Source organism: Neopelma chrysocephalum, unplaced genomic scaffold (genome assembly GCF_003984885.1).
Source record: "Neopelma chrysocephalum unplaced genomic scaffold, ASM398488v2 Primary Assembly neopelma1_23, whole genome shotgun sequence".
NCBI lineage: Eukaryota > Metazoa > Chordata > Aves > Passeriformes > Pipridae > Neopelma > Neopelma chrysocephalum.
In genome coordinates, this window is record NW_020897691.1 from 28,356,862 (window position 1) to 28,384,195 (window position 27,334).

Consider the following 27,334-nt stretch of genomic DNA (forward strand, 5'->3'; position numbering starts at 1 on the left):
GAACACTGGACTGGGGTTGGCATGAAATTTTGTTTAAGAAGGTATGTGCAAAATTCATGTTAATGCAAAACAAATATTTTTACACAATATTTCTCTTCTGACTTTGATGCATCCAAAACACTTCAGATTAATTTTTCAAGTTTTGGTAAGCCAAACAAGCTCCAAAAAAGTTTTCCTTTGGTACAATATGCATACTTTAATAAACTAATTGCTATTATAACTACTCTATTTTTTAAACCAGATATATTTAGAAATAAACAGCTAGAATTATGCTTAGAAATGTATGTATTAATTTTTTGCTACAGAGTAATTAAAGCTTATTCCACATTTTTATGTTTGAAATCAGAGCATGCACTCTAAGACCAGTTTTCTCTTCCTTATCTTACAGTATTTCACTATCAGGCTAAGAGAAAACATTAGTGATTAACTGCTTTATATGAGCACTCCGTTCCTTACTGCAGAAAGAACATATAGATTCTGAAATCTTATGCACAGAAAGATAATGAAGAAATCAGCCAGGAAGTTAAAGTCTGCAAGCAGCTGCATTTGTTAGTTTTATTAAGAAAAAAGTTTGGGGGCATTAAGTACTGCTCAAATTGTAATATAAGTGAAAACACTGCTTGTCTTTCAACTGAATCAAGGCTCAGCCTGTTTTTAATGTAACAGTAGCAAGACAAACCACCAAACAGATCAGCATCATAACTTTTTAAATGTTGTGTGCCCTCAAGCTTATGTGTTAAGTCCCCAAAATACTGAACAGTTCACAATACCAATTCTTACATTGTGCTATTATTTGTTACATTGAAGAAAGCAGAATTTGAAGATGTTACTTAACACTGTCTGTGGATGTTGTTTCTAATTTTATTAATGACTCAAAGCTTTAAGAAGGTCTCTTTTATTATATTAAAAGCTAGTATCCCTTCTCCTGACAATTTGCTCTAATAAGAATGTTGTTTGGAAATTCTTCCCTAGTCCTTCCCTCTCCTGCACTTACTAAACACATTGGCATCATTCGGCAAATGATAGTTTGCACTTAAGAAGCAAAACAGATTTTCAAGTTCCTGCACAATGGCTACCAACATGCCAACAAAGTATTTGTGACCAAATCCCATACTGGCATAAAAATGGGTTTCTCTGGTTTAATGGGGCTATGACTGATGTCAGGAACGAGGCTGATTCACTGCAACTACAAAGCTGCAAAATTAAAAGAAACTAAGAAATTATCTCTTTAAGAGTTTACTCAGGTAGGATTCTTTCCATCAGCAGAATCATAGATTTAATATAGATTATAAAAGTAACAGTAATCCATGGTTCTTATCCACAACTTGAAACTACATGATCAGCATACCCAAAATTATTAATGATGCAAAGTTTGCTCAAGAAACAAAACACTCCAACTAAATTAAAAAAAAACAAAACTTCAAGAGTCTGCATGACAAACTATTTGGCCATTGAATATCAAACAGTTTCTCAGACTAACTGGCAAAAGAAACCATTTATCACTGGAGAATTTGTATCCTCAGAGAATTACTGCACCACCTACACACCATTTAACATCACACAAGCTGTGACAGTCTTTGGAAGAGCAGAAAGCCCCTTGGCTAAAAAGAATACTTGATGATGATCCAAAATGCTTTCTAGTTAAATTGGCAATAGTCCCTGCAAATTAATATTTTTAATAAACTTCATGTTGATAAAACTTTTATAATGAATAAACTGGTGTAAATTAAAAAACCCCTAACATACCAGAAAGAGTTACGATGTCAGCATTAGTAACATCAAAACCAAACAAAATCTTCCCTTACTTACATATTTGCACTTCCTCAAAGGAAGATAACAGATCACTCAAAGTGCACTGTATTTTTAATGACATGGGGAAGATAGGAATAAGCTGTTTATTACAGAGGTGGTGAGAACTGAAGACTAACCAACTTTTTTGTACGGAACCAAAACCGATGGATCAGCTCAGCATGAGGCTACTCAGAATTGCCCTTCTGCCTCTCCTTTGTATTCCTACTCAGCGTCTTATTCTCACTGGCTAATAAACTGTGACATAGGGAAAGCACAATTATTTTCCAGTTACAAGGTGTTGGATAAGCTCTGCAAATATACCTATGCCACAGCAGTCAATCATCCAGCCAATGACATGGTTGAGTAGCCCTGAAGCTCAACCCCATTACTGAAATACAACTAAATTAGGCATAGTGGAGAAAGTGGAGAGCAGTCCCTGCCAGATGGCATGTCCAGCCAGCCCTCCCAGCAGGAACAGGATTGGGCACACACTGCATGGCACCACAGGGAAGGTCCTAGCTCTGACTGCATGTCTGTAAGCAGGACTTGGCGCATAGGCAAATCCATTCTCAGGCAAACTTGAAAGAGAAGGCTAGTGTAGAACGGATTTAAGCATTTCCTAGTCTGAATACAGGTATTGGTGAGCAACAACTTCGCACAACAATAAATAATCTTAAATAATAAATGTGGTGAAAGCAAACACAATGACCAGCAATGATCAGCATACAGTAGTGTGAAATCTGCATTAGTAGGTTAAGTCAGCTGCGTGACAAGGTTTCTGCTACTAAAGATGGAGTAGAACAGCCTGGTAGTTTCTTTAGAGTAGTTACCAAAACCAAAAGATGTTTACATGATAAAAATATTACAAAGTTCATTCAATTTCTTTCAAACTCATAAATTAATGCTTTTAAAACAAATGTCATGGCTTTGATGTAAGATTTTCTGTGGTGAGTTGTTTAAAAGCTAATGTTTTATTGCATGAACCTTTGTACTGAGCTACTTCTCATATTTCAGTTGGTTATGTTACAACATATTGATAAAAATTGTGTTTATGTACTTTTCAAGTGGGAATATTTTTATACACATGGAAAAAGACTTTCGTATCTCTACTCTGACTCTTGAAAGTTTGTCCCATTCTACAGAGAAGCAAAAATTATTGTCATTCCCTTTTTTTCCCCACAGAAAAAGACCAGACTTGCTCATCTTTACAAGGTCATAGATGTCTCTTTTTGCTCTGTATAGAAAATGAAAAACTATTTCCCTTTGATTTAATCTGTTCTGATGAAATCAAAATGGCCTAGATGAAATGATAATGTAGGAGCTGAGTTGTGTGTTCCTTTTCTCCATCCACAAGGACACGCTTTCTGAATATAAATAAGTGCAGATCTATTATGTTCCCTTTTATGCTCTTTATTCTAGTATCTTAATTTCAAATCTCACTGAACTCCTGTCAGAAACTGAAAATGGCAAACACGCCAGAGTGAAAATAGCTACAAAAAGTGTAATAATATCTCACATATTTATACAGAACCAGGAAAAGCAAGGAAATTAACCCACTGTATAGTTAATTACAGATAATCTCAAGTACTAAAATATTCTCAAGTGGAATAGTTTGACACCATGTTACAGACTGCATTGCAAACCCAAATCTATCTATATATATCTCGCTCTCTGAGGTCTGAAGGTTTTTCTAAATAATACAAAAATATCTTCATTATTTGACATTTAAAGAGAGGAATAAAAATCCCTGAGTAAGCCAAAGACAACTGATATGTATAGCCTCAGAAAATACACGCAAAACCAAGACCAATTTTAAGGCAGCTTCCAACCTCAGGCAGAACACAAATAGAAAACTGATGCATCTCAGAAGAAGAAATCTAATTAATAGGTGGATTTGCAATGACAATAGGTTTTGAATTTTATTTCTAAATGTCATTGCTTCCCTGCTTAATTTGCAAATCTTAGATACTGTTTCTACTGCTAGGACAACAGAAGCAACATGCACTTAAATTCAAATGGAAATTATTAAATAATTGTTGACTACTATGATGTGCTTGCACACACTGTTTCAACAATGAAAAAAAAAACAAACCAAGAACACAAAACAAGAAGCTGACAGAAAACAAGCATCCTAGCCAACTACAGAAAGCTGATATTTGTGTTTCCAGGTAAACAAAAGTCATCACCTTCTTCCACTGAGGCTTTGAAGTCAAAGTGAGTATCTTATAACAGTATTATCTTGGTGGGGCAGAATACCATTTACTTAAAAATTACAACTGGATTCACATGTAACAAAGAAAGGGGTGCAAAGTACATCCTCCTACATGATATGCTATTTGCAAGTCTAAGTTTTGAAGTCTGTAGACTCTTCAGGACATTTCCCATCCTCCTGCTTCCCCCTTTCCCATATATACACAAACATATATATATACACACACACACACACACACACACGTGTATCTTCAAACACATACACTGCAAAAAAGTACCTTCACAGTACAAATTCAATCTTCTTTAAGATCAGCTTGTATTTTTACAGTATAAAGTAGGTATTTTTCTTGATCAGTTCCTTTCTTTGCTTCAGTGTTCTGCCTACACAAATTTATTTTATTCTATTTTTTCTTGGAAGTTATATTTGTATGATAAATTTGAAATAAAAAGTGTAAAAATTCTCAGTAGCTGATTCCTAATGCTGAATTAGATTGCTTTTGGGGTGACGCACTGAGAAAGAGGTTTGGTAGCAAACAGTGGAACTCTGAAGTTAGGAAAAAAGAGCAAAGATAGCTATTATCTTCAGAACTGTAATGCACCAGGAAGACAAACACTAGAAACAGAAATTAAGAATGAAGTGGTCTCCTAAGAATTCATGACCCCTCCCCTTATCCCAGATTCACAGATTTTCCTCATGAGACATCAGTGGATACTCTAAGACTTGTGCAATAGCCTACTTAAACGAACAAACAAACAAAATGTGCTATTTAGGTTATAAAATTTCACCAAGTCTATCTTCACACAACTAGTGTGGAGCATGTGTATCATATTCCAAGTCAGAATAGAAGAGCAGGTTCCCATCTTCCCTGCAAACACACTTCAGGGATATCTTGGGACAGAATAGGCCACTGACACTTCTTGTTATCTAAACCCTTCAAATTTTTTCTGTACTGTGACAATTTAAAAATGAAGTACTCTTGTAACAAGCCTTGTCACACCCCTGCCATTAATATTAATAGACTGTCATAAATAAATTACTGAAGCGAAACCAATCATCACATTCTTAAGTAGCACAGAGCTTCAATACTAAGGATATTTCCCTCTGAGGCACTGCAGTTTGGCAGTGGCAATCTACACTCTTGCCTACTAGCAGGAGAACTCAGAAGATAACCAGCTGTTGTGTTCTGGCATGTGACGGGGTTTTGGTATGCTGAACAGAATGCTGTGTGATGGAAGTTATTTACAGAAGTAGTTTTTAATACCAAAAGTAGTATGCTCAGTATACAGTAAGAGTCCAAACACTTCTAAGCATTTCCCCCTTAAAGGCCGACACTGAAGTTAAATGGAGCACATGTTAGCGGTTAAATGCTTTCTTCACAGGCCAAATCGGTAGTAGAGCTGTGGCTACAATACAGACTTTGATTGTCTAGTTCAGAAACTTAGACTCAAAAAAACCCCTCCAAAGTAATAATTAAAAAAAAAACAAAGAACCAAAACCATTTAAAAAGCAGCACTCAGGGGGCCCATCTTGCTGAGAGTGCACCAGAGCAAAGAGGCTTTCTGGTCTGCAGTAGTGTTTTCGGCTGAGGGAAGATGGCAGGAGAACCCCCATTCTTCTTCCAGGGCGGTGGCTTTGATGCTGTTACCAGCACTGTATTGCTCTGTTGCACAAAGCACGTATAGCCCTTGCAGGACCAGTTCAGTTCAGGCGAGTAAGGTCCATCCTCACCAGGGCATACCTGTCCGTGACCTTTTCCTCTGCTTTTTACAAAGGCAATAGATAGGAAACACAAATAAACCTGCCAAAAGAAGAAAATACAAAGAAAACCATAACTAAATGCAATCCCTTGTGCGTATATTGTATTCTTTCAATATATGTATTCAGGTGGGGCTTTCTACATCCCAAGAGAATTTCGACAAGGCATTTGGACAAGCAGAAAAATATTAGCCTGCAAGAGTCTCTTCAATAATGATTTGAGCTACACTTATTCTTTCCTTTACAACAAATTCCTGCTAATCCTACACCTATCTCTGACATATTAATTTCTGAACCATGCTGTTTGGTAAAAGATACAAACAAAACTTTTAAAACCACTCTGGAAATCCTTAGATCTAGATCCAAGTCTGATGTAACTAAACTAGTTTTCAATTAGTTTCACATGGAATAGAGACAGTATGCTATGGCTTTACTTTTTTATAAATATTATTTATTTTTACAAACATCCTCATCTATTGTGAAGTAATAGCAAAAGTTTATCCTTGCCTGGGCAGGATACTATTTATTCTTAAAAGTCTTTTGAGAGAAAGCAAGCTGTAAAAAGTAAAATAAATAAATCACATTTAATCAAGTGAAAAATAGTTTGTCATAAGAGGTACTCTCTCAAACCCAAATGAGATCTCCCCCTTTCTCTTGGCACCAGCTGACTGAAACGGCCAAAGATTTCCTTTTCAGACACCACTAGAGTAATAACATAGAACAAAACACTCCCACAATCACCAAGGTTCTTGCTTTGCTCAATAGCCTTGTAAATGGTGCATAATGGTTTTCAGCTATGATACTGAGATTACTTTAACAGTGATGTTGGCAAAAAATACTGCTGTAATTATCTCAAAACCCGAAACTTTCCCATAAATAATCCACGTTTTTGGAACTGCTCATACTGCTGCTCTTGATTGTCTTATCCAGCCATACCTAGGATGAGACTTCAATGGCATGCTTGTAATTGCAATTATTGTTATTATATTACTGCAAAACCCTATTAATTTTTAGTATAAGCAAAACAGTGGATTATAGATTGTACACTATATCAGATTGCAGAGCAAAATAAGCTTTACTGGCATTAAGAAGTTTTTATTGTCTCTATTTTTGGAATAAAAATAAATATTTAAGATAGACCCCCCCCTCTACATCCAGTGAAGGTAGTCTTAAATATAGAAATTAATAGCAATATTCCTTATTTGGCCAGATGTAGTCTAGAGAAGCTATAGCAGTATTTTGGTTATAGGTTGATTGGTTATTTACAACCTTATTAATTTAACTCCCGTGGTATATTTTGGCTTTATTATATTAAAATAAAGATGCCACATCCCAACATGCCTCAGGGCATGCACTGCAAATTTTCAATGAAGTAAGTAGTTTGGTGTAGAGCTGTGAAGCAACATGATACCCAAATGACGTATTACTGCCAACATAAAGAGTAGATATGCACTTGCATGCGCAAAATTATACATTGATTGTCATGGTTAATTTCCTTTCTGCAGGAGAACTCAGCTAAGCCAGGCAAAGAGCAGATTTGCTAAAATAACTACCTCCACATTAATAGAGCTTTGATACTATATCAAATGAGTTCACAGTACCAGTTTTTGTGATGGAATCCAATTTGGCAGCCCATGCACTGAATCATATTTTGAGACTGACTCATCCCAATTCGCTGCTTTGTTGCTGCTACATCTTCAAGCTGGTGAGCTCTTGGGACTATGCCTAGTGCCCCAAAAATCTTATTATGCACATGGCTAAGATCATAAAATTGTGATTCAATGGGGTGATTAAAGGGCAGGTTCAAGTCAGCCAGCCCCTAGGATTATGTTTAAATTACTCAGGCCTTTGTACTAGTTTAACTATACTAGTTAAAGATTTTGGGTCAGAAAACCAAATATAGGAACAAAAATAAAGCTAATAAGCATAAAATGCAAGTAAGGAAAAAAAAAACAACCAAAACCCAGAGACAAGCTTTTTAGGAAAAAAAAAGTCATGTGCTTGATACTAAAACAGTATCTGTGAAATGTGTACTTTGTGTCCATCTCTTTGAGACGAAAATACAGAGAGGTCATACAGTGAAAGTCACTGCATAATCAGGATTAGCTTCATTCACGTATGTAACTCTTACCTATTACAACAGCTACGGCTCCCAGTGCCAGTCCCAGAACCAGTATTAGGGGCGTAATGAGTAGTTTTCCAGCTGAAATGTAAAATTCATTAAGCAATTTAAAGAAGGCATTTTTATTTTTCCCTTTCCAACCATCCATAAACATTTCAATATCAGACTCCCAAAAGCCGGTTCACTTTTTAAATACTTTACCTTTACAAATAGGATTCCTATTTGCAATTTCATCCTACAAATCCACGTAGGATCTATCACCACTCAACCAGCTCCCTGCACACATTTCTTTCTGCACCGACCACAACTCTTCAAGCACAGCTCATTTTGCCCATTAACAGCTTGCATTTACTTCTGTTTCCATTCTGAAATCCCTCAAGCATTGACAGGAATGTGATAGCTATAAAGCTACTATCATTTGGCTTCTCCGGAATCCAACTGCAAAACAACCACCCTGGAAAGATGCCAAGCAAACTACCATCTTGGAAAGTTTAGGTTAGCTCAAGGTGATGAGAGCATCCCCTCTAAATATGCTTCTACTAGCTTTAAAAGGCTACAGTGAAGTGCTTGTGTACAGCTGTGATTTAGGTCTAAATCAAACTACAGCCAAGTCTATTTTGGATCAACATTTGTAAGGATATGTTGTGGCACTTACATAAGTAAGGCAGCAATGTTGTGCAGCATACTGGCTAGAGCATATGACCAAGAACAAATAAAGCATGCTCATATTATTTACTTCTAATAAGTTCACGATCATGGAGTGAAGGCAGGGGACCTTCTGAAACAGTGAATCTGAAACTGAACTTGAAACCAAGTTATCTTTGAGTTGCACACTTCAAGTGGAAGAATCTCCCTGTCTCAGTTGGCTGAGCAGTTGGATCTAAGATATCATTTGTCTAAGCTGTTTGAAAATGCAGAAGGGAAGGCATTTTTACTGATACATCAGCAGTCTGATCAGGGACTTGAAATTTGGCAAGTCTATAAGTTAGGCATGTGTTTGAAAGATCACCTCTAGAATGGGAGAAAGAGTGAATTTGTGACTTGCCTCTTCCCTACCATTCTGTCTCTCAAGTCACTCGTATCAGATTTCAGTAAATGGATTACTTCATTCAATAATGATGTAAATCTCTCCATAACCTGAGACACTAATTTGAGCAGTCTGAAGGAAAGGTTAGATATTTTGGAAATATTTACAGCAGTTAAATGAACTGGTCCTTTTCATGCTGTTTTGATAGCTTTTAAATTTCATAGGAGTGTTGTGAGTGGGAAACATTAATTCCTAGAAGAAAAAAATTGGCAAATATTATTTGTATTACTTTAGTTGCTAGGTATCCTAATGGTAGACTTTCTTGGGACTCCACTGCGCTGTGTTCTACATACATAGAAGTTGTTACCTGAATTATTCAAGTGTAGACAGAAGGATGAATGTAATGTGATGGAATCATGACACACCAAGAAATGATGCTGAGACTAAGAATGTTTATTGCAGGCACTGAACTGCCCAAAGACCCACTGCCCTATGCCTGTTAGCTCCAAGACTGCTAGTGGAGAGAGCAAATGTAAAACCTTTCTCAGAGCTGAATGAAATCTTGGGTCATTAGCCCATGTGATGAACCCAGTGGCAGGTTATGACCCAGTTTGGTACTGTCCAAAGCTAGTTTTTAGGGATAACTTAAGAAGAAATGGTTGTAAAGAGAACAAGCCTCAAAAGGGAACCTTTTTTACAATCACACTCAAATTAATGGTAAATAATTTCTCTACTGGGTCACTCTGCATGAAGACTTAGATATTTGTGGTAATGTAGTAACTGTATTTACAGGTGTCTCAGAGGGGTTGCCTTACTTGTTGATATGGTTTGGAGCTGGCTCCCTGCCAAGTCTCCAACCCTTACCACAAGAAGTGTCGTGTCCCCCCCCCCCCCCAAAAACCAAGGGAGAAGAGGGAGAAAAAAACAACCGAGAAAACCGAAACGACAGCTAAAGCAATATATAAATATATTTACACTTCTATTAGAGTTATATACAATTGAAATATATATACAATTTCACAAGGAAAAGGGAAAGGGGAAGAACAAAACCAAAATAAAATATATATATATATATATATCCCAATCAATAGCCCAAGGTCTATCAACTAAAAGAATTAGCAAAGAATATCTTACTACTCTCCTTGGGACAACGGAGAGTCATGCTGGAGCGACTACCAGCAGCCTCCGCCTCCCAAGGTCGACAAGGCCTCACCAGGCCTCGCTCTCCAACCCGACAGACTCAACAGTAGGGAAACCTGCACCTCCAAAGCCGCCGGAAGGAAAGAGAGAGCGAAGGCCTTTCCTCCCTTCTTCTTATACCCTGGCTTACGTAAAAATCGTAGGGAATACTGGGTAAATCTGGGCACCTCCTTGGTTACAAACTGGTCACCAAGGAAGGCGTAGACCAAACTACCACGTTTGTGATACAGAGGATCATGTTTTTCTGCAAAATGATGAAGTATTTCAGGAAACATGAGGGAATATTTTTCCCTTGCATAACTTTGGGTTTGGTTGAAGGGTTTAGGGTAATATATACAAACATCCATAAACACTTCAAGAATTCTTTGCCATGTAAAATATTAATAAACTAGTTTTAGAAAACAAATTTAATCACTAGCATATGGGAAATAATAAGTTTTATCTTTTAAGTCTAAATATCATTATTGTTTAAGCAGCAGAGACACTAGAAGAGTCTCCTTACAAATCAAAGTAGCCATATCTATGTACATTTAAGTTCTAATAAACCTTTGCATTTGTTTTTAAAAGAGTACTATCAAGTGTATAGAGATGACTTCTTACAAATCAGACGGACTTAAATCATGAAGTTGCTAATGAAGGTTGGATCACAGAAATGCATGCTTCCTTCTGCAGGGCTCAAAGCTGTGCATACATAAAGTGAACCTTGTGCTCTGCTTGGGACAGGAGTCAGTCAGATCTCAAAACATACTGCTTTTCCTATTTGAAATGCTGCTTACCATGCAAAAAAATTAATTTGCTTTAATAGCTTCATTGCATGTTGTGTCCTGTTACAGATCCATGAAGTACCTAGCAGTTAAATTTGAATATAGTTCATCCAGCTGAATTCAAGTGGTACTCCAGTGACATCTTAAGTACCTTTAAGACAGTTGAACATGTTTTTCCTTTCTGTACAATTCATCACTGACTCCAGTTATAACGAAACATTCTGCCTTCGACACTTTAGCCAAATAATTACTATGAGAATGAAATCTCTAAGTCTGCTGGGACTGAAGAATAAAAGCAGTTTCACTTTACTGGTCACAGGACGAAGTTTCTCTAAAAAACATGTTGACTAAAGAAGGGGAAGAAATGTCATCAAATTTAGAGATCACCTCTGCTCTCAGGTTTTCTACTCCCTGTGATTACTATCACATTTACATAACAACTGGTTTGTGAAGAGAAGTATGTTTAAATCTATGCTGCCATAAATGCTTTTCCCTTATTTTTATTGCAGAACAGTTTGTGATTGTATGCACAAACCCTTGCTTCTCAATGGAAACCATGACAGCATGCCAGCCTGCCATGACGCATTCTTTTCTTTCTACACACCCTACCCAGCCAGATTTTAGAAACAAGCCAAAAAAACCTTTACTCTACATGGCTACAAAATCACATTAACTTAAGTATTTCTTCTCCATAGTAATAAAGAAGTCATAGAAAACACCCACATATCTAGCAACACCTCACCAGTCTCCCACTGACAGCCAAGATAAGATTCCCTTAATTTCCACTACTTAGCTAGCTAGTAGAGGCATTTTACTACAGGAAATCGAACCTTTATTTCTTACTACATGTTACTAAAATTTGAGACTTTGCTTTAATGGACTATCTCTCTGCTACCATCTCTTCTTTCTTCTGCTGACTTTCAGAACAGAACCAAAACCCAGGCTTGTACTCTAGCATCTCCTGATGACAATGCTCCTCTCTTGCCTAACAATGTATTTATGTATTTACATTTACAGTTCTAACAACCAGGACATCCCTGAGCCTAGACATGATCCCTAATTGGAATTCAACATTTCAGAATTTTCAGCTTGATCATAAGTCATTAAGACCAGTAAGCTTCAGTTCAGCACAAAACATAAAACACAAACAAACAAAACCAGTATCAAATATCATGACAAAGTAGAATCTGATGGAGGGTCCATAAAGGAAAGATGAGTAGGTAAGCAAGCTATTATTATTTACTCAATTTCATGATAACAGAAGTAACCAATGAAATCACTAGGAATCAATAAAAACCAACAGAACTTTCACCACACAACATACAGTAAAATCCTAGAACCTCTACCAGAAATGTTTTGGAAGTCAAAACTTAAGAACTGTATAAACTACTGAGGGATAAATCTACTGATAGTTATTAATCAAAGGTTCAGATACAAACCTTAACTAAAGAAGTGTCTTGTTTAAAACAACTATTACCGGAAACAAACAGGGAGCGAGATCTTATTTCTAACTGACCACTGCTGGGGACAGACTTATCAGGCAGACCTTTACACAAGCCCAATTAACAGGCAGAGATCAATTCTGTTGAAGTTTTACGAAGACAGATGATCCTATCAGATTTGCAGCATTGAAAATGGCAGAATCCACAAACTGAACTGACACTGTATCACAGTTTGGGATTATACCTTCTGCAAAGAAAAATGTCAGTAGGTACAATCTTACAGCAATATAATGTTGTCTTAAAAAAAAACACATGTGAAAACTCACATGTGCACTTTTGCGGAAAAAAATACAAAAATCTAGACTAGCTCATATATGCAAATCATAGCCAAAATCTAATCCAATGGAGGAAGAGCTGTGACCTCAATTCCAGAATTCAAATCTGATGCAAATTTTTAAAGCTGGTAATTTTTTGTTTTCATGTGCAAATTCTGTTAGGGCCATGGAGTGTTTTGGTAGTTATTCATAAAGTGTAACAGAACCAATATTAAAATTTAGAGTTCTAGAGATGACAGGGATTTAAGTCACGAGCATCAATGCAGAATTTTTTGAATTATTGTCAACTTGAGTGTTAACAAGCTATTGACAAGAAGAGGGTCATTAACTACATGTGCTGGCAGGTCCAGCTAGCTCTGTCTCTATTCAAATGATAACCATTCTTTTGAGAAATTGCACCATATAACAGAGGTAGTCCTGGAGAGACATTTTTAACAGAAAGTCCCTATGAGAAATGTCATCTGAGGCTTTGAGCTTTGCTAATCTTTCTTATTTACTAATTCACACAAACCACAAGTACATTTGCAAACAGGAAATTAAAATAAAAATATTTTATACCTTCTCTATGTGTGATCTTTTAAATATGAACATATACATGTTCACCACTGAACTTTAATTCATATATTCTCTTCCACATTTCTCTATTGCCCTCAAGTTGATGTTTGCAAATAAAATAATTTTGTTTCTTACTAGTAAAAGCTGTTTTATTTTAAAAGGAAAAGGCTGTGTATTGTTGTTTCCTACAACAACAAGCAAGGTAAATATAAAGTAATTTCAATAGTAGTTATGCACATGCAGTACATGCATCTGTATTTGGGACTTCTTATGCGACATTAAAACATTCCAACTACATATTTAGATACCTTAAATGTGAACCAATGCAAATATTACCAGAATGATAATGTTTTTTTTGGAGATCTATGTTGCGATAAAACTCACTTGTTTTATCTTTGCATCTCCATTGCACAGAGAAGGTTTAATCTTGGGCCTACAAGCAAGATGAAGAGGGATTTTTTACAAGTGCATGTAGCAATAGCACAAGGGGTAATGGCTTCAGACTGAAGGTGGGCAACTTAGATTGCATATAAGTTTTTTTTACAATGAGGGTGGTGAACCACTGGCTCAGGTTGTCCAGAGATGTAGTGGATGACCCATCCCCGTAAACATTCAAGGCCAGGTTGGACAGGGCTCTGAGCAACCTGATCTAGGTTGCAGATTTCCCTGCGCATTACAGGTGGGCTGGACTAGATGGCCTTTAAAAGTCTGTTCCAAACCAAACTATTCTATAATTCTAATAAGGCTCCCCATGATTCTGTACATAAGCAGCATTGACTTGGTTATGTCTCTGAGAACAGTCCATTGCTACAGCAGATACTAATTACACCAAATGTAATAAGATGCATTTTAAAACAGCTTACATTTTTTGCCATTGTGGCTATTAATAAAAGCTCTTCTGAAATCTTACTAAGTGCTTTGAAACAGTTCTTGAGTTTTAAGTCTAAATTTATTCATGAAATGTTTCTGCCCATGTGCCTTAGTGCCAGAATTGTTTTTAATCTAGACTAGATCTTCTCATCCACTAGTATTAATATCTACAAAATGTGTCAAGAGTAGGCATCTCCAATCATTTTCAATTTTCATCCACTTTCTTGTTATTCATGTATCTTTAATTCACCTCTCTGATAAAGTTTCTTATAAAGCCTTGCAAGTTTCTGAGGTCAAAATAATGGGCTTGAATGACTTATTGTTGCTTGTTAAACAAGCATTCCAGGTTTGTGAATCTTCCACAACTTTGCAGAGCAGCAAGATCGGCATTTTTATTACCAGGCCTATGTTTGTGTGCCAACTCTTGTGTTACTCTAAAAATCATCCAGTTTTCTTACTGGAATATGTTTGGCTCAGGAGTAATGTTTTCATCTCAGGTCTGCTGACTTCTATTTCCACATGTACAGTCTCTTACCTCTGCAGTCAACATCATCAATTGATAAGCTCAAAGCATTTCCTAATTCTAGGTGAATTCCAAGTCATTTCCAATTTCTATGACTTAATTCAAAGTACAAGAAGTTCTATTTTCCTTATTAGGTCCCCAGTTTTTGACAGTTAATACAACCATTTTGTATGGTTGTATTTCGGGATCATATTTCTGAGAGAAACTAACGTATATATTTATGTATATTATTTTCTTTTAAGCTGAAGTGAAGCTAACAGTTAAAAAATAACCCAGATCAGGTTCAAATCCTAACAGCGCTTTATTCAAACAGATCCTTAATGGAGAGGTTAAAAAAAGATTCCTGCTCTTATCCATTTCTCCTATATGCTTTTAGAATAATAAAAAGAGCCAGCCACATGCATATTGACAGCATTTTTCCGGTTTGCTTATGTATTACTAAAAAAGGTTAGGAAACAGAAGCTATCAGAAGAGGACAAAATACTTACTCATACAAGTCTATCTAAAAAGGGAGTGCAAATGTAATATATTTAAATATATTTGATAACCCCCCTTTACATAACTGAAAAACAAGTTGCCCATCCAATACCTTAAACCATGTTTTAATTTAAATACTGCCTTATCCCCCCAATCACTTCATTGTGCAGCTCTCCACAAGGAACCTTTATCCACTCACCACAAACAGAGCCTCGCACTAATCTCCTTAAATGTGGTCTCTCGGGGAGGTAGCGGTATTTGCATCCAAAGATACTGAGGTTTGACGTGTGATCTCCGAAGAAGCGGAGCTGGCGGTATCTCTCCCCACAACGGTAACAGAAATTAGTGTTACACTGTGAACAGGTCATGTGGTCACACCCTTCGGTTCTCTGGATGTGGATCTGTATGAGAGGAAGGAAAAAAAAGTTATTTTCCCCCCTCCTTAAGCACAGGAAAGCAGGAACTACTCAGTACAATCCATATGCCAGACGAAAAGACACTGCAAGCAACACCTTGCTTAAGCCTGCATTTGCATTAATTAATACTGCAGCTGGCTTAAGACAATAATGGTTTTCTAAGGCAAGTTTCAGAGCATTAAATATGAGTTATAGTTGTTTCCAGATTTCCATTTTCTGTATAATTCTCCTTCCTTGCTTAAACATTCTTCATATCAGATGAGAATATGAGTGATTCTTGCCCTTACTGAAAATTTGGTTTTATTTCTGAAGAAAAATTAGCACCGAACTTTATTAAAAATAAAAGCAGCACAGTAAATATAGCTATGAACTCTGTTTGACCGCTCCACAGATGGGTTTTCCTCTTACACCACCTGTGGCCCCATCCCTCTCCCATCACAAATTGATTTGGCATTTTGTAATATACACCAGAAAGACACTGCTGTTACAGTGAATCATTTCACAAGTATGGGCGTTGTTTGTTGTTGTGCTTTTTTTTTTCCCAGAAAGATTCCACAAACCATATTAAAAATTATACCAAGCTTCATGATGCCCACAGCAGAGCATGAAACAGGGCTGCCTAGGTTCTACATCCATCTTTCTGCTGATTGCCAACAGAAGTAGTTCCATTCCTGTATCTCCATGTACTCTTCTGCAAACTGATAAAATTTACCTACTTTGCACAGATCTAATAAAGCTCTGGTTTTTGTTAATAGTTCCAAGAGTCTTTGGAGAGAGGGTAATCCTGGTCCTGAGTATTCCACGAAATCAAATACGATTACATCCTACTTTAAATCTTCTCAACGAAAACCACAGCTAATGGAGTGGTAAACACACGCTCTTCCTACCCCACAAAATTGCTAAACACATCCCACATACAATCCCTGTCCTACGTCCTGAGACCACATTCCACAGTGGTCCACAGAAAGGCAGATAAAATTACCTAATAATTGAGGTTGAAAGTGACTCTTGGAGGTCATCTATTTTAACCCCTAGCTCTATGCTGGACTAACTTCAAAGTCAGATCAGATTGCTCCAAGTCTCATCCCTTTAAATTTCAAAAATTTCCAAGTATGGGTATGTCATAGCCTCTTTGAGCAACCTGTCCCATGCTTCACCATTCTCCCTGGGAATATTTTTTCCTGTTACATCCAACTGGAATTTTATCTGTTGAAACTTGCAATGGATAAATGAATGCCTCCTGAAATTCCTACAGATATCTACATATATTTATTTTTCAGGGAGATACAGGCAAAGACAAGGTATCACCACTCTGCAAGCACCAGAGACACTGGTGCCTCAAGAGAGGCTCATGGCTCCTGAGGTATCCAACACTCTTGAGAGGGTCATATGTGTTTGTTCTTTGGTGCTGATCAGGGGTCATCTGGGATCACATCTGACTCACTCACACATCTACTGAAATTGGCACTTTATACATGTAGCAAAGTGATGTTTTCCACCAGCAATACTCACGAAAAAAGATCCAAGGGCAAAGGTAGTTACAGCAGCTCCAGATCCACGTGCCAACATCCCTGTGTCAACAGCAGTGATCTCAGAATTTACATTTCTACACTTTCAAATGTTGCTTTCAAACATAAGAGGTGAAAGACATTCGCAAAAGACAGAATTCATCTATAAAAATACTTTCTACTGAACAAGGATTCTAGTGGACTTACATTTGCCCCAGAGAAGGGATGCAAATAGCATCCCTTATGACCAAGCAACCCTCTCTACCCTGAGAAAGCCTGCTGTATCACAGCTGCCCTGTTTTCCAGAAGCACATGAAAAAACGCCATTGCTGATGAGCTTTATAAGCCACTTGATTTTAAAACTTTCACATTTAAGCACTGAATAAGCAAAGTAGAAACAGAAGTCTACTCAATATTGTACCAACTTAAGCATAACTTATAAAGTTATACGCTATTTTCTTCTGGAAGGGATATTATACTGTCAGTTTGACTTTTGTTTTTACTTTTCAGGTTACATGTGAAAAAATGACCTTGCTCATGAAGCCACAGTTTAATGTAATTCCTAAGATTAACTTGAACGGAAATGAAGGAATTTTAATAGTGACTTAATTAACTTCAAATTTTAATTCCAATTAGTTTTTCGGGGGACTGAAATTCAGAAAGCAACTATATGGACTTTTGCAATTTTAGAGGTAACTTTCCTTATCTGCTGATTCCATCTTAAAAATGTACATGAGGGAACTAGATCTTATCACATTAATGAGAATTAACTGGTTGTTTTATCTTCTTTTTGAATCAAGACCATTGAATTCTCCTTCCTCTTCTCTGATTTACCAACTCATCCTAACTGAAAGTCTGTATGAGCCTGGAACCTATAAAAACCTTAGATGCAAAGCAAAACTATTTCACATTTCAAAAATAAATTAATTTTTTTGGTAGTAAGAACTTCAAGGAGATACTGGAAATAGCTTTATATGTTCTACCATTCATATCTTTCATAAATATTCACCTCTTAGAAACTGCCTGCCAACTGCCTACCTGTGCTTTCCTAGATGCTCCAGTTAGCTAGGCACCACTGCTGAATCATTTGACAATCTACTTGTTTCTACTCTAAGTCCTCCAGACATACTGTCCTCTTTAAACATAAAAGAAGTTGATACTTCTTTTATGGGATTTATTTTATTACAGACACATACTGCAATTACATGTACTTTATGTTGCTTCCTCAAAAAGTAAGCCATAAAAAAATTTTAGTGAATACTTATCTGCACATATGTAACTATCTTCAAAAGGTGCAAATCTGGAACAACTGGTTGTACTTGCCCATATTTTTTTTGTTGAAAAAACTTTCCTTTTTACAGTGAGGAGAGACTTTATTAAAAAAATGAAGTAAAAAAAAAAACAACCCAAACCTCAGATGCAGGACTCCCAGTCTCATGCACGCAGACTGACAATGCCAGATGAACTCTGCTGCTTTCAAGCCTAAGACATGACACCTCACCAGATCAACTTCAGCTCTGGTTCACATGGACATGCCTCCCTGTCCTCCAGATAATCCACTGACAGAGATGGATTACAAATCTATAAGTTGAGAAAGCGATAGCTAATGGATCAGATATCACATGACTGTTCCTGCTCCACTGGCAATACCATGGTATGCAACAGGCAGCCAGGGGAATGTATGGGGCCAGGAATGCTTGCTATAGTTAGCTGCAGCTGTGTGGGGTCCAGAGCTTTGTAACCGCAGGGTCCCCAGCAGTACCGTGAGGGTAGAGGAGGCAAGGTGAGAGCTTGATGACTGCAAGCACAGTTTCTGCCTCCAAACATTCAGTAAATGCAACAGGCTTCATCCTACACCCAATACCTGTTCAAAACCAAAGATGTACCCTCACCTTACAGGGGAAGATTTGGTCATTCAGAAAACCAAGAATGACTCCCAGAACAAGAGGGGTAAAATTACAAAGGCAAACATGCCTAGCTCAGAGTCTTAAGGAAACAACTGAAGTAACACAGTGGCTATTTCAGATCTTCACCTCCTCTGCATGTTACAAGTCCTCTCACAGAAATCTTCTAGGGAAATCCCTGCCAAAAGTTCTGAGGGTGAGAATAGCCATTTCTCCTCCCCTCCTGAAGAGAATCTGCACAGCTTTATCCCTTTGTATACAAATAAGGACCCTCCTCTCTCCAGAGGATGAGAATTACTTTTCAGAGCACCTTCAAAATCTATGCCCTGAGTTATCTTATAACGCTTATAGTAATCAGAACAGATAAGCCACAGATAAGAAGTACACACTCCTTTATTTGCATTGACACCCTTGTTTACTTAAACTTCTGTTGCTGTTCAAAGCTTTCTAAACTAGAGCTGCTGTGTGGTGTTTCCTCAGACAGTGTTGTTTTTGAAATCTGTGGTAAGATAACACCAACATGAAGTAATTCCTTGGTTTGCTGTACTGTAAAGACACTTGTGGAAACAAAGGCATTTTCCTGCAAACACCTAGCTAGAAATTGTAAAAAATAAACCCCTAAAATAGTAGTAGGGAAAGACAAATAATGTTATAGATTTAGTCAAATGGCATCCAAAACCATGTAGCAAGTTTGCGTGCATTAGCCAGCTCTCTCTAGAACAGGACCAGCACTTTTTGGACAAGTCTTGTTGAGAAAAATTGTCTATGCTGACTTCCTTAAAATAGTGTATAGTAAATTTGGAAAAGGCTCTATTAAAAACAAAAAAAAAAAAAAATAAAAAAATTCATTTAAGGTTCAGTTAAAAAAAAGTAGCGTATTTCCATACTAACATACAATCAAAACATGGATCTACAGTTACCTAGTAGGACAGTGTGTAACATTATTATCTTATGTAAACACACCTTAGAGAGACTAGGTAAATATAAGCTATTCCTATTAGATTCACTGAAGCTGTATCCAGCTACAGAAAAAAGCAATCAAGTTTAAGCTTATTCAACAGTCCCCACTATATTCACATTACAAAGGATTATGTTCTTTCAAAGCACTTACCAAAACCACTGAAAAACTTGTGAATACTTGCCTGAGGATCTGCCTATACATACACCCCCCCATAAATGTGTTTCCATTTTCTCACCTGCATGCCCAGACAAGATAATAATAGTGCATTTGACTTCTCTGTGGTACAGCTACTTAAAGAAAGAGTCTGTGTGTGTATGTATCTATGTGGTGTGTATAAATAATTATCTCCAGAAGGTATCTATAAAATATGGTCACCGTTTACACTGTAATCAGTAACTTTGGAAGTTACCAGTAATTTTACAAATTACCTAAGCAAAGAAATTCTACCTCTACTGAAATTTCTATCTCTAATTTTTCTTAGTTTCAGTTTTAGCGTAAAGACTGAATACCAATATCTTCAGACAAAATTGCATCTTGACTTTTCCTCAATCTGTAAACTTTGGCTGCTGCAAATTTTTAACCAACACATGAAAGAGGTTAAAAATAAAATATGCTGTCACCTGAAACACTATGTGGATCTAGAACAAGAATAAATTAAATGGTATGTTATCAACTCTACTTTCTCTGTCTTTCTCTTTATTTTATTTGGAAATATGATTGTCATTTGATTCAATGTTATTTTATATAGAGGTTTTAGGGGGATGGCTGGAGAAAGAAAGGCAGAGAAGTGTTAGGTCTAATCCCCTTGACTCCAAATTGTTACCTGTTGGAATGCTTATCCCCACGTGCCTGGACATCTACTTAAGACTTGATGGAGAGTGCTGCCAAAGATGTATTTTTTTAATTACTCAATAACCGTTGAAAAAAAAGAAAAAAAAAAGAACAACAGTACCACTAACCACTGGTCTTTTGATTACCTGCTAGTTGTAGATTTGACTTAAAAATAATCAATGTGTTGATAGAAACATTTTGGAGATTGCAGGCAGAAAGAATATTTTTCATCTCTGAAGATAAAAGTATCAGGAGTGAGGGTAGCAACAAAGTTGAATTCCCTCTTCAATATTCACTTATAATACACATCAACAGAAAGGACTTGACAGAGTTTCCTTTTTCTGTGCTAGTTTCATAACTTTCCATACTGCCTCCCACCATGTAGGAGGTTTTATTTTCCTTTGATTATGAAAAGAAACCTGAAGTATTTTTGAAATTAGCAGCCTAACTCATGCAATTTTATGCTTCACAATTAGTGACAAGCCACAGAAGTTTCAAGTGTCCAGCCTTTTTTTTTTTGAAGATGGTGAAAAGAGTTGTACATTTAAATGTGGTATTTTAAATTTATTACTTATCCAGGCTCAATATGTTACAGTTAGTGGTTTTAGTTCCTTTCTCTTTCCAGCTAGCAGCCTTCTTCCCCTCGTTTTTCCACATTCATGCTTTTTTGCTTGGTCCACTTTCTTCTTTTTTTGGACAACTTATTACAATAGTTACATCATTTGCATTGTCACAAAATCTGAATCTGGACACAAGTCAAAGAATTAAAACCAAAACACAAATCCCACTCCAAAAGGAACAAAGGATTTTACTTTATGACTTCCCAGAAACTGAACATTTTTGAAACTGGCTCAAACCTATCAACTCTTACCAAAGAGCAAGCTGTAAAAACTCTGTTAAAACGTCACATGTGCATGAGGGAGGGTAAATAACTAGCTGCCTATTTTAGAGCTTTCCAATTTTGCTTAGTGTTTCGAAATCTTTCAAGCTATGGCATCACAGGCATTTCTTTCCCAAAGACCAAAATGAGACACTTACTAAGCTGATGAACATTTTCTTATTTGCACAGTGTAAGGCTCAAAGTGTGACATATACTTGGTATATTTATGAGTAAATCTCGCTTTCAATATTTATTTTCTACCAAACATTCCAGTTTCCTTACTCTGTCCTGTCTATGTAGATTTAGAGCAATAGAAAATTTCAGACTAGGTATTCTCTTTCAAAAAAAAAAAAAAAAAAAAAGGACAGTCTCCCACCACCATGACGCTCTTAAAGTTCTGACTTACTACTCCCTCGGTATGAAAAAAAATAGTGAACCAAGGTAACAGTTCCTTCATTAAGGGCAACCAGGTCAGGGGTATGCAGGGCTGTCGAATCTCATTTGAGTAGTAGGAAGTATTTCCTATCCTGGAATAGATTAATGATATTTTTAGGGTGTACAACTGTACTTCAGCGTTGAAAATTAAACTAACTAATGAGAAACACTTCACAGAATCATTTAGGTTGGAAAAAACCTCAGAGATCATTGAGTCGAACCTTTGACCATCACCTTGTCAACTAGATCACGGCATGAAGTGCCATGTCCAGTTATTTCTTGAACACCTCCAGGAATGGTGACTCCACCACCTCCCTGGGCAGCTTATTCCAATGTTTGACAACTCTTTCAGTGAAGAAATTCCTCCTGATGTCTAGCCTGAACCTCCCCTCAAGCAGCTTGAGGCTATGTCCTCTTGTCCTGTTGCTGGTTGAACTAGAGAAGTCACCAACCTCCACCTCGCTACAACCTCCTTTCAGGTAGTTGTAGAAAGTGGTAAGGTCTCCCCTGAGCCTTCTCCAGGCTAAACAACCCCAGTTCCGTCAGCCACTCCTCACAGGATTTACCTACTGGACCCTTCACCAGTTCACTGCCTTTCTCTGGACTCACTCCAGCATCTCAATGTCTTTCTTGAAGTGAGGGGCCCAGAATCAGACACAGTACTCGAGGTGCAGCCTGTGAAGTCACACCTTGAGATGTGACTCGTGCAGAACTGACATTTAATCCTAAAAAACTCACAATTTCGCCAAATCTTAAACTCTCCCTTAACTCTTTGACAGATTACTTCCTGCCTTGTGAAATTGAATTCACCCTAACTCTCTAGAAAATCTGACAAAGGGCATCATATTTCTCTACAGCTTCCCATTTCTTTAAAGCTTTGTTTTAGGAATGATTTATTCTGTAGCACGTTCATTAACCCAAACCATTCTATGATTCTGTGATTCTAAGCATATATCAATGCCCCCTCTTACTATTTCCATAACGTTGCTTTTACAGGCAGATATTCTGCAGAATCAGTGCAGAAACCAGCAAGTAAAACATCTGACCTGTTTTTCTTAAGGGGTCATTGAAAAGACCCTGCAGGGCAAGCGTGAATTTCATTTTCAATGCTGAGCAGAAGCTAAAAATATTTACTTTAAATATATATTTGAACAATACCTGCAAGCCAAGGGAGAGCAGCTCACCTTGCATTTTGGACACTTCTGGGCATTCCTCTGCCCATGTTCAATTTCATTGGCCCAGTGACGTAACAGCTTGTCTCCCTTCTTGTATTCTTTGCAGTTAACACCTTCATGCCAGGGAGAGTGGCACTTGAAACACCAAACAAATTGGCAAGATGGACACTGGATCTGTACAAATGAGAAAACACCACATGTTTACAAGCTGGATGCTGATCCAACTAGAAAGCCTGTTTTAAAACCACTGCTCTTCAATTAAGAGAGTAGCTGCTCAGCAAAGGTCCAGCATCTTTTGAAGGGTCTGTTTTAAAAACACAAGAAGTTGTGGAAGTTAACTTGTTCTATTTTTTTTTTAAAAAAGAGAGAAAATACAGAAGCAATTGCTAAAGTCAGGAAAGGCCTCAATCAAACAAAACACAAGTAAACCTACTTGTTCCTATGGTTCAACCATAGGAACTGCTCCCCAAATACATGGTGTGGCTCAACTGATAAAAGGCAAAATCCAGGAAGCTTATTCACTTGCTTCCTACATTTGTGAGATCACCTAAAAATTAGCAGACAATTTTCATTGCAGTAGATCTGTCATCTTCTAGTAATAAACTTCACTGCCTAGGCTATTACCAGAGTGTAAGTCAGTCTTCTGAGGGGGCTCTACAGAACCCAGAATGGGTTATGAAGCTATATTAGAAATGGTCCTGGGAACAGGGGCCATGAGCAAGGTTCTTATCCAAGAGCCAGAACAACCAACTGGAAGTCAGGCACCTCCTTTTGCTCTTGATTGCGTAAAGGCAAGTTGAGGCCGTGACAAACAGCCTGCTTGCTACAGACCACACCTAATAGCAAAAACCACAAGCCACACTCATATTGAGAAAGCATCTATTCTTTCCACTCCCTCGGTTTTATATCATTACGTCAAACAGGTACCATCGTCATCATGTCGTCTTCTTCCAGAGCCTGCTCATTTTCTGTTTGAAAAGCTATGGCAGTTGTTGTGTTTGCCAAATAATAAATAGAGGCATATTCTTATCTGATGAAAGACAGGCCTCCTACCTGGATCATGACTAAGGAAAGCAAGAACCAGAAACCTTATTAGACACAGGCACATCCAGGCTTTTGCAACATGTTCAATTCTGCTGTGTTTGGCTGAAAAATGTCTCAGCCTGAAAGATGGGAAATCACACCTCTCAAGTGACTGCTGAGCCCTGTCCACCATCTCCAGTTGCAGTCTATGTCTGGCACTACCCTGGCTTTGTACCAGCTGATGGATGGGATTGAGGGATTCCACCAGTCAAACAAAGGTTATATGTGTGTCCACATTTGGTTCACCACCAAACCATGAACATGTCTGTGCTGCCCATGGATGGTGTGGGGGTGCTGTTCAGGAAACTGCATCCTAGAGTGTAGTCACATGTGAAATCTCCGAAATGCATTTCTGAAGTTCTCACTCCCAGCAGTTGCTGTGCCCTCTGTTCAGACATGCTAACTGGTCGTGTGCCTCCTTGACTACAGTTAAAAGTCCAAAGTAGGTGCTCTGATCTCCCTTATATATGTTTTGCTGGAGGGTAGCCTAAATTATTTATATGTGCACTCACTACATCTATCACTACCAACATGATAATACAAAGCTGATCTGATCTCTGATGCATGACCTAGAAATGAAGCCGTCTGTTACCTTTAATGCTATTCCCCAAGTTCTATACACAGAGAGAGCATTTAGTTTTTTGCCTTTATTGTTTCACATTGCAAACCTAATTGACACAATTGCTCAACCTGAGCATTTCTATGACCCTAGCTAACCTATTTTTCAGTGGCTGTCTAACTTCACCAGTAAAGAGCAATATTATTTTTTCCACTGCAGCAGTGTCTAACAGTCATAGTTTGGTTTGCATTGTGCGATGTTGTCCTAGTTACAGCAGCCAGGACCAGTTTATTACTATGTGGGTATAACCAAAACTCTGTATTCTACACCCTCTATGTCATTTCTGATGGACTGTTGATAATGGATCATTTGCAGCAGCTGCCCAGGGCACATCTAAGGACTCAGCTGTGATAACCCCCCCCAATCCCAGGGAGGAATTAGCACCTTCACACCCAGCCTGAGGGGTCATCTTTGCTAATGGGCCATACTGGACTGGCATAATAGGCAGCTGCAATACCTAGACCATCAAAGACTCCAAAAATATCACAAGACTCACTTAAATCACCCATTGTGAAACTCCCTACCCTGGGGGAGATACTGGACGTTCCCACCTGAACCTGAGCATATATAATCTTGGGGTTTTGGGACTTCTGGTATCACTCCTTGGATCCAGAGGAGGACCAGAACTCCAACAGGACTGTGACTGCCACTCTTGACAAGACTGTGAAAATTACCTCAACAGAACTACCATCATCACCTGGACCAACAGGTTTTCCTCTCCTTTTAGTTTGCACCCAGGGGGGCCACATGGTGCTCAGCACAGGGACCAAAGAACACTGTTCTGTTCTTGTCCCAAGGGGCTGGGCTATACATCTGTTTTTTGTGGGTTAAAACAAGGTTTTCTCTGTATCGTTGCATCTATTGTAATTTATTTTTAGTAAATTGTAACTCCAATTTATAATCTCTCTAGAGTTGGGTTCATTTCTCCCACCGGTTCACTTTTAAACCAGCACATCTTTACCTGTTTAACCACGTATTATACGTATTTTATGCAATGTGCTGCTCAGTGCATCACTTCAGCTTACCTCTTTACACTAATCCACATCTGTGGATCATCAAGTGCAAGAATAGGAATTAAGGATCAAGAAAATTTTCTCACTACCCTTAAGACAGCATGTCCCCATTCATGGTCCTTTGCTGTGCTGGAATGCACAGAAGTGAAACAGCATCAAGAAATTAAGAGACTTTCTTCTCAATACATAACATTTTAGTCTGTTACCATCTACTGGTCATTACCTTTGTAAAGAAAAAAATATTGTATCTGCATTTAAGTATTACAATACATACATTTCCTTCATATCAAGCAGACACACTAAGAGTGTGATATTAAATTCTGATATCCTGTACGTATGACTTACTTTTAATAGTTGTAATATTCAGACATTTGAGACAGAACACAGATGTTAAAAAAATACAAACACAAATCACCAGGTAGAAAAGCTGCAAGTTAAATCTTCTTTCTCAAAAAAAATTGGCAACTTAATTTAAAACAAGTTTCGTGGGTTCAGTTTTGGTTTGGTTTTTGGTGAAAATCTGACACAAATTCATTGCATGTTCTATCTTTCTATTATAGCAGTTACATAAGTGAAAGTAATAGAGCAGCCACCAGGATATATATTTAAACTTACACACATACTGACATCACCTGTTTCCAAATACATTAATTAGAAAGTACTGAAATACAAGATGAGGTTATAACCGTATGAACTTGAAATAACATTTTTTACCACAAATGGCCCTAACTAACCGAACTAGTGAAAACTGTATGTTTCATTACCAGTTTCCTCTTCCACCTGCCACCCTGACAGCACCTTCCTCAAAACTGAACTAGTAAATAGTTTTTATATTTTGAATGAGCCACTTCCCTTCTCCATGGTTCAATGCTGAGCATACACTAAGCAGGCAAAGAAAACTATGTGTTTAATCACTTACGAACCTTATTTTTCTTGGAACTAGTGATCACAAAACAAACTCCTAAACCCATTCAAACTTGGATGCAGCGTGACACCAACGTGCTTAAGAAACAGAAACACGAAGGGGCAAATACTGCAGTCTTTCATATTCTTTTTCCACTCTTTCTCTGCTGTTCTGAAAGAAAGTCAAATATGATTTGCTTTATGCTTCAGTATTAGTGCATGAAACCATTGTAACAAGGGCACAGAAGTGCTATCTACATATGACTTAAACCAGTAAAATATAGTCCAGCAAAGCAGACTACAAAAGCCCAAAACATTAACCCAGCGTTTTTTCAAATATGTTTTTCCTCACACCAACATTTTCCCATTTATTTTATGATTTCCATTTCCATAGATTAGAATTGAGAGGATGGATATATACACAAACCTCTATGCCTGGAGGTCAGTCTATACTAGAGGTCAGTCTCCCTTGAAATAGAAAACCTTACACAACTCTCTTGGTTCTCAGCTTTCTGAAACACTGACCTTTGAAG

At 37.5% G+C, this 27,334-nt stretch overlaps 1 protein-coding gene across 1 annotated transcript in view; it reads right to left on the reverse strand.

The window, feature by feature from the left end:
- Positions 1-4,030: 4,030 nt before the first annotated feature.
- Positions 4,031-27,334, reverse strand: part of RNF217 (ring finger protein 217) — a 61,146-nt gene continuing 37,842 nt past the window's right edge. Inside the window, exons 3-6 of the mRNA XM_027692002.1 lie at positions 23,193-23,357; positions 15,273-15,474; positions 7,890-7,961; positions 4,031-5,801 (exon numbers count right to left, since the gene is read on the reverse strand). Coding sequence (XP_027547803.1) covers positions 5,728-5,801; positions 7,890-7,961; positions 15,273-15,474; positions 23,193-23,357 — 513 coding nt within the window. The 3' untranslated portion in view covers positions 4,031-5,727. The remainder of the gene's footprint in view (positions 5,802-7,889; positions 7,962-15,272; positions 15,475-23,192; positions 23,358-27,334) is intronic.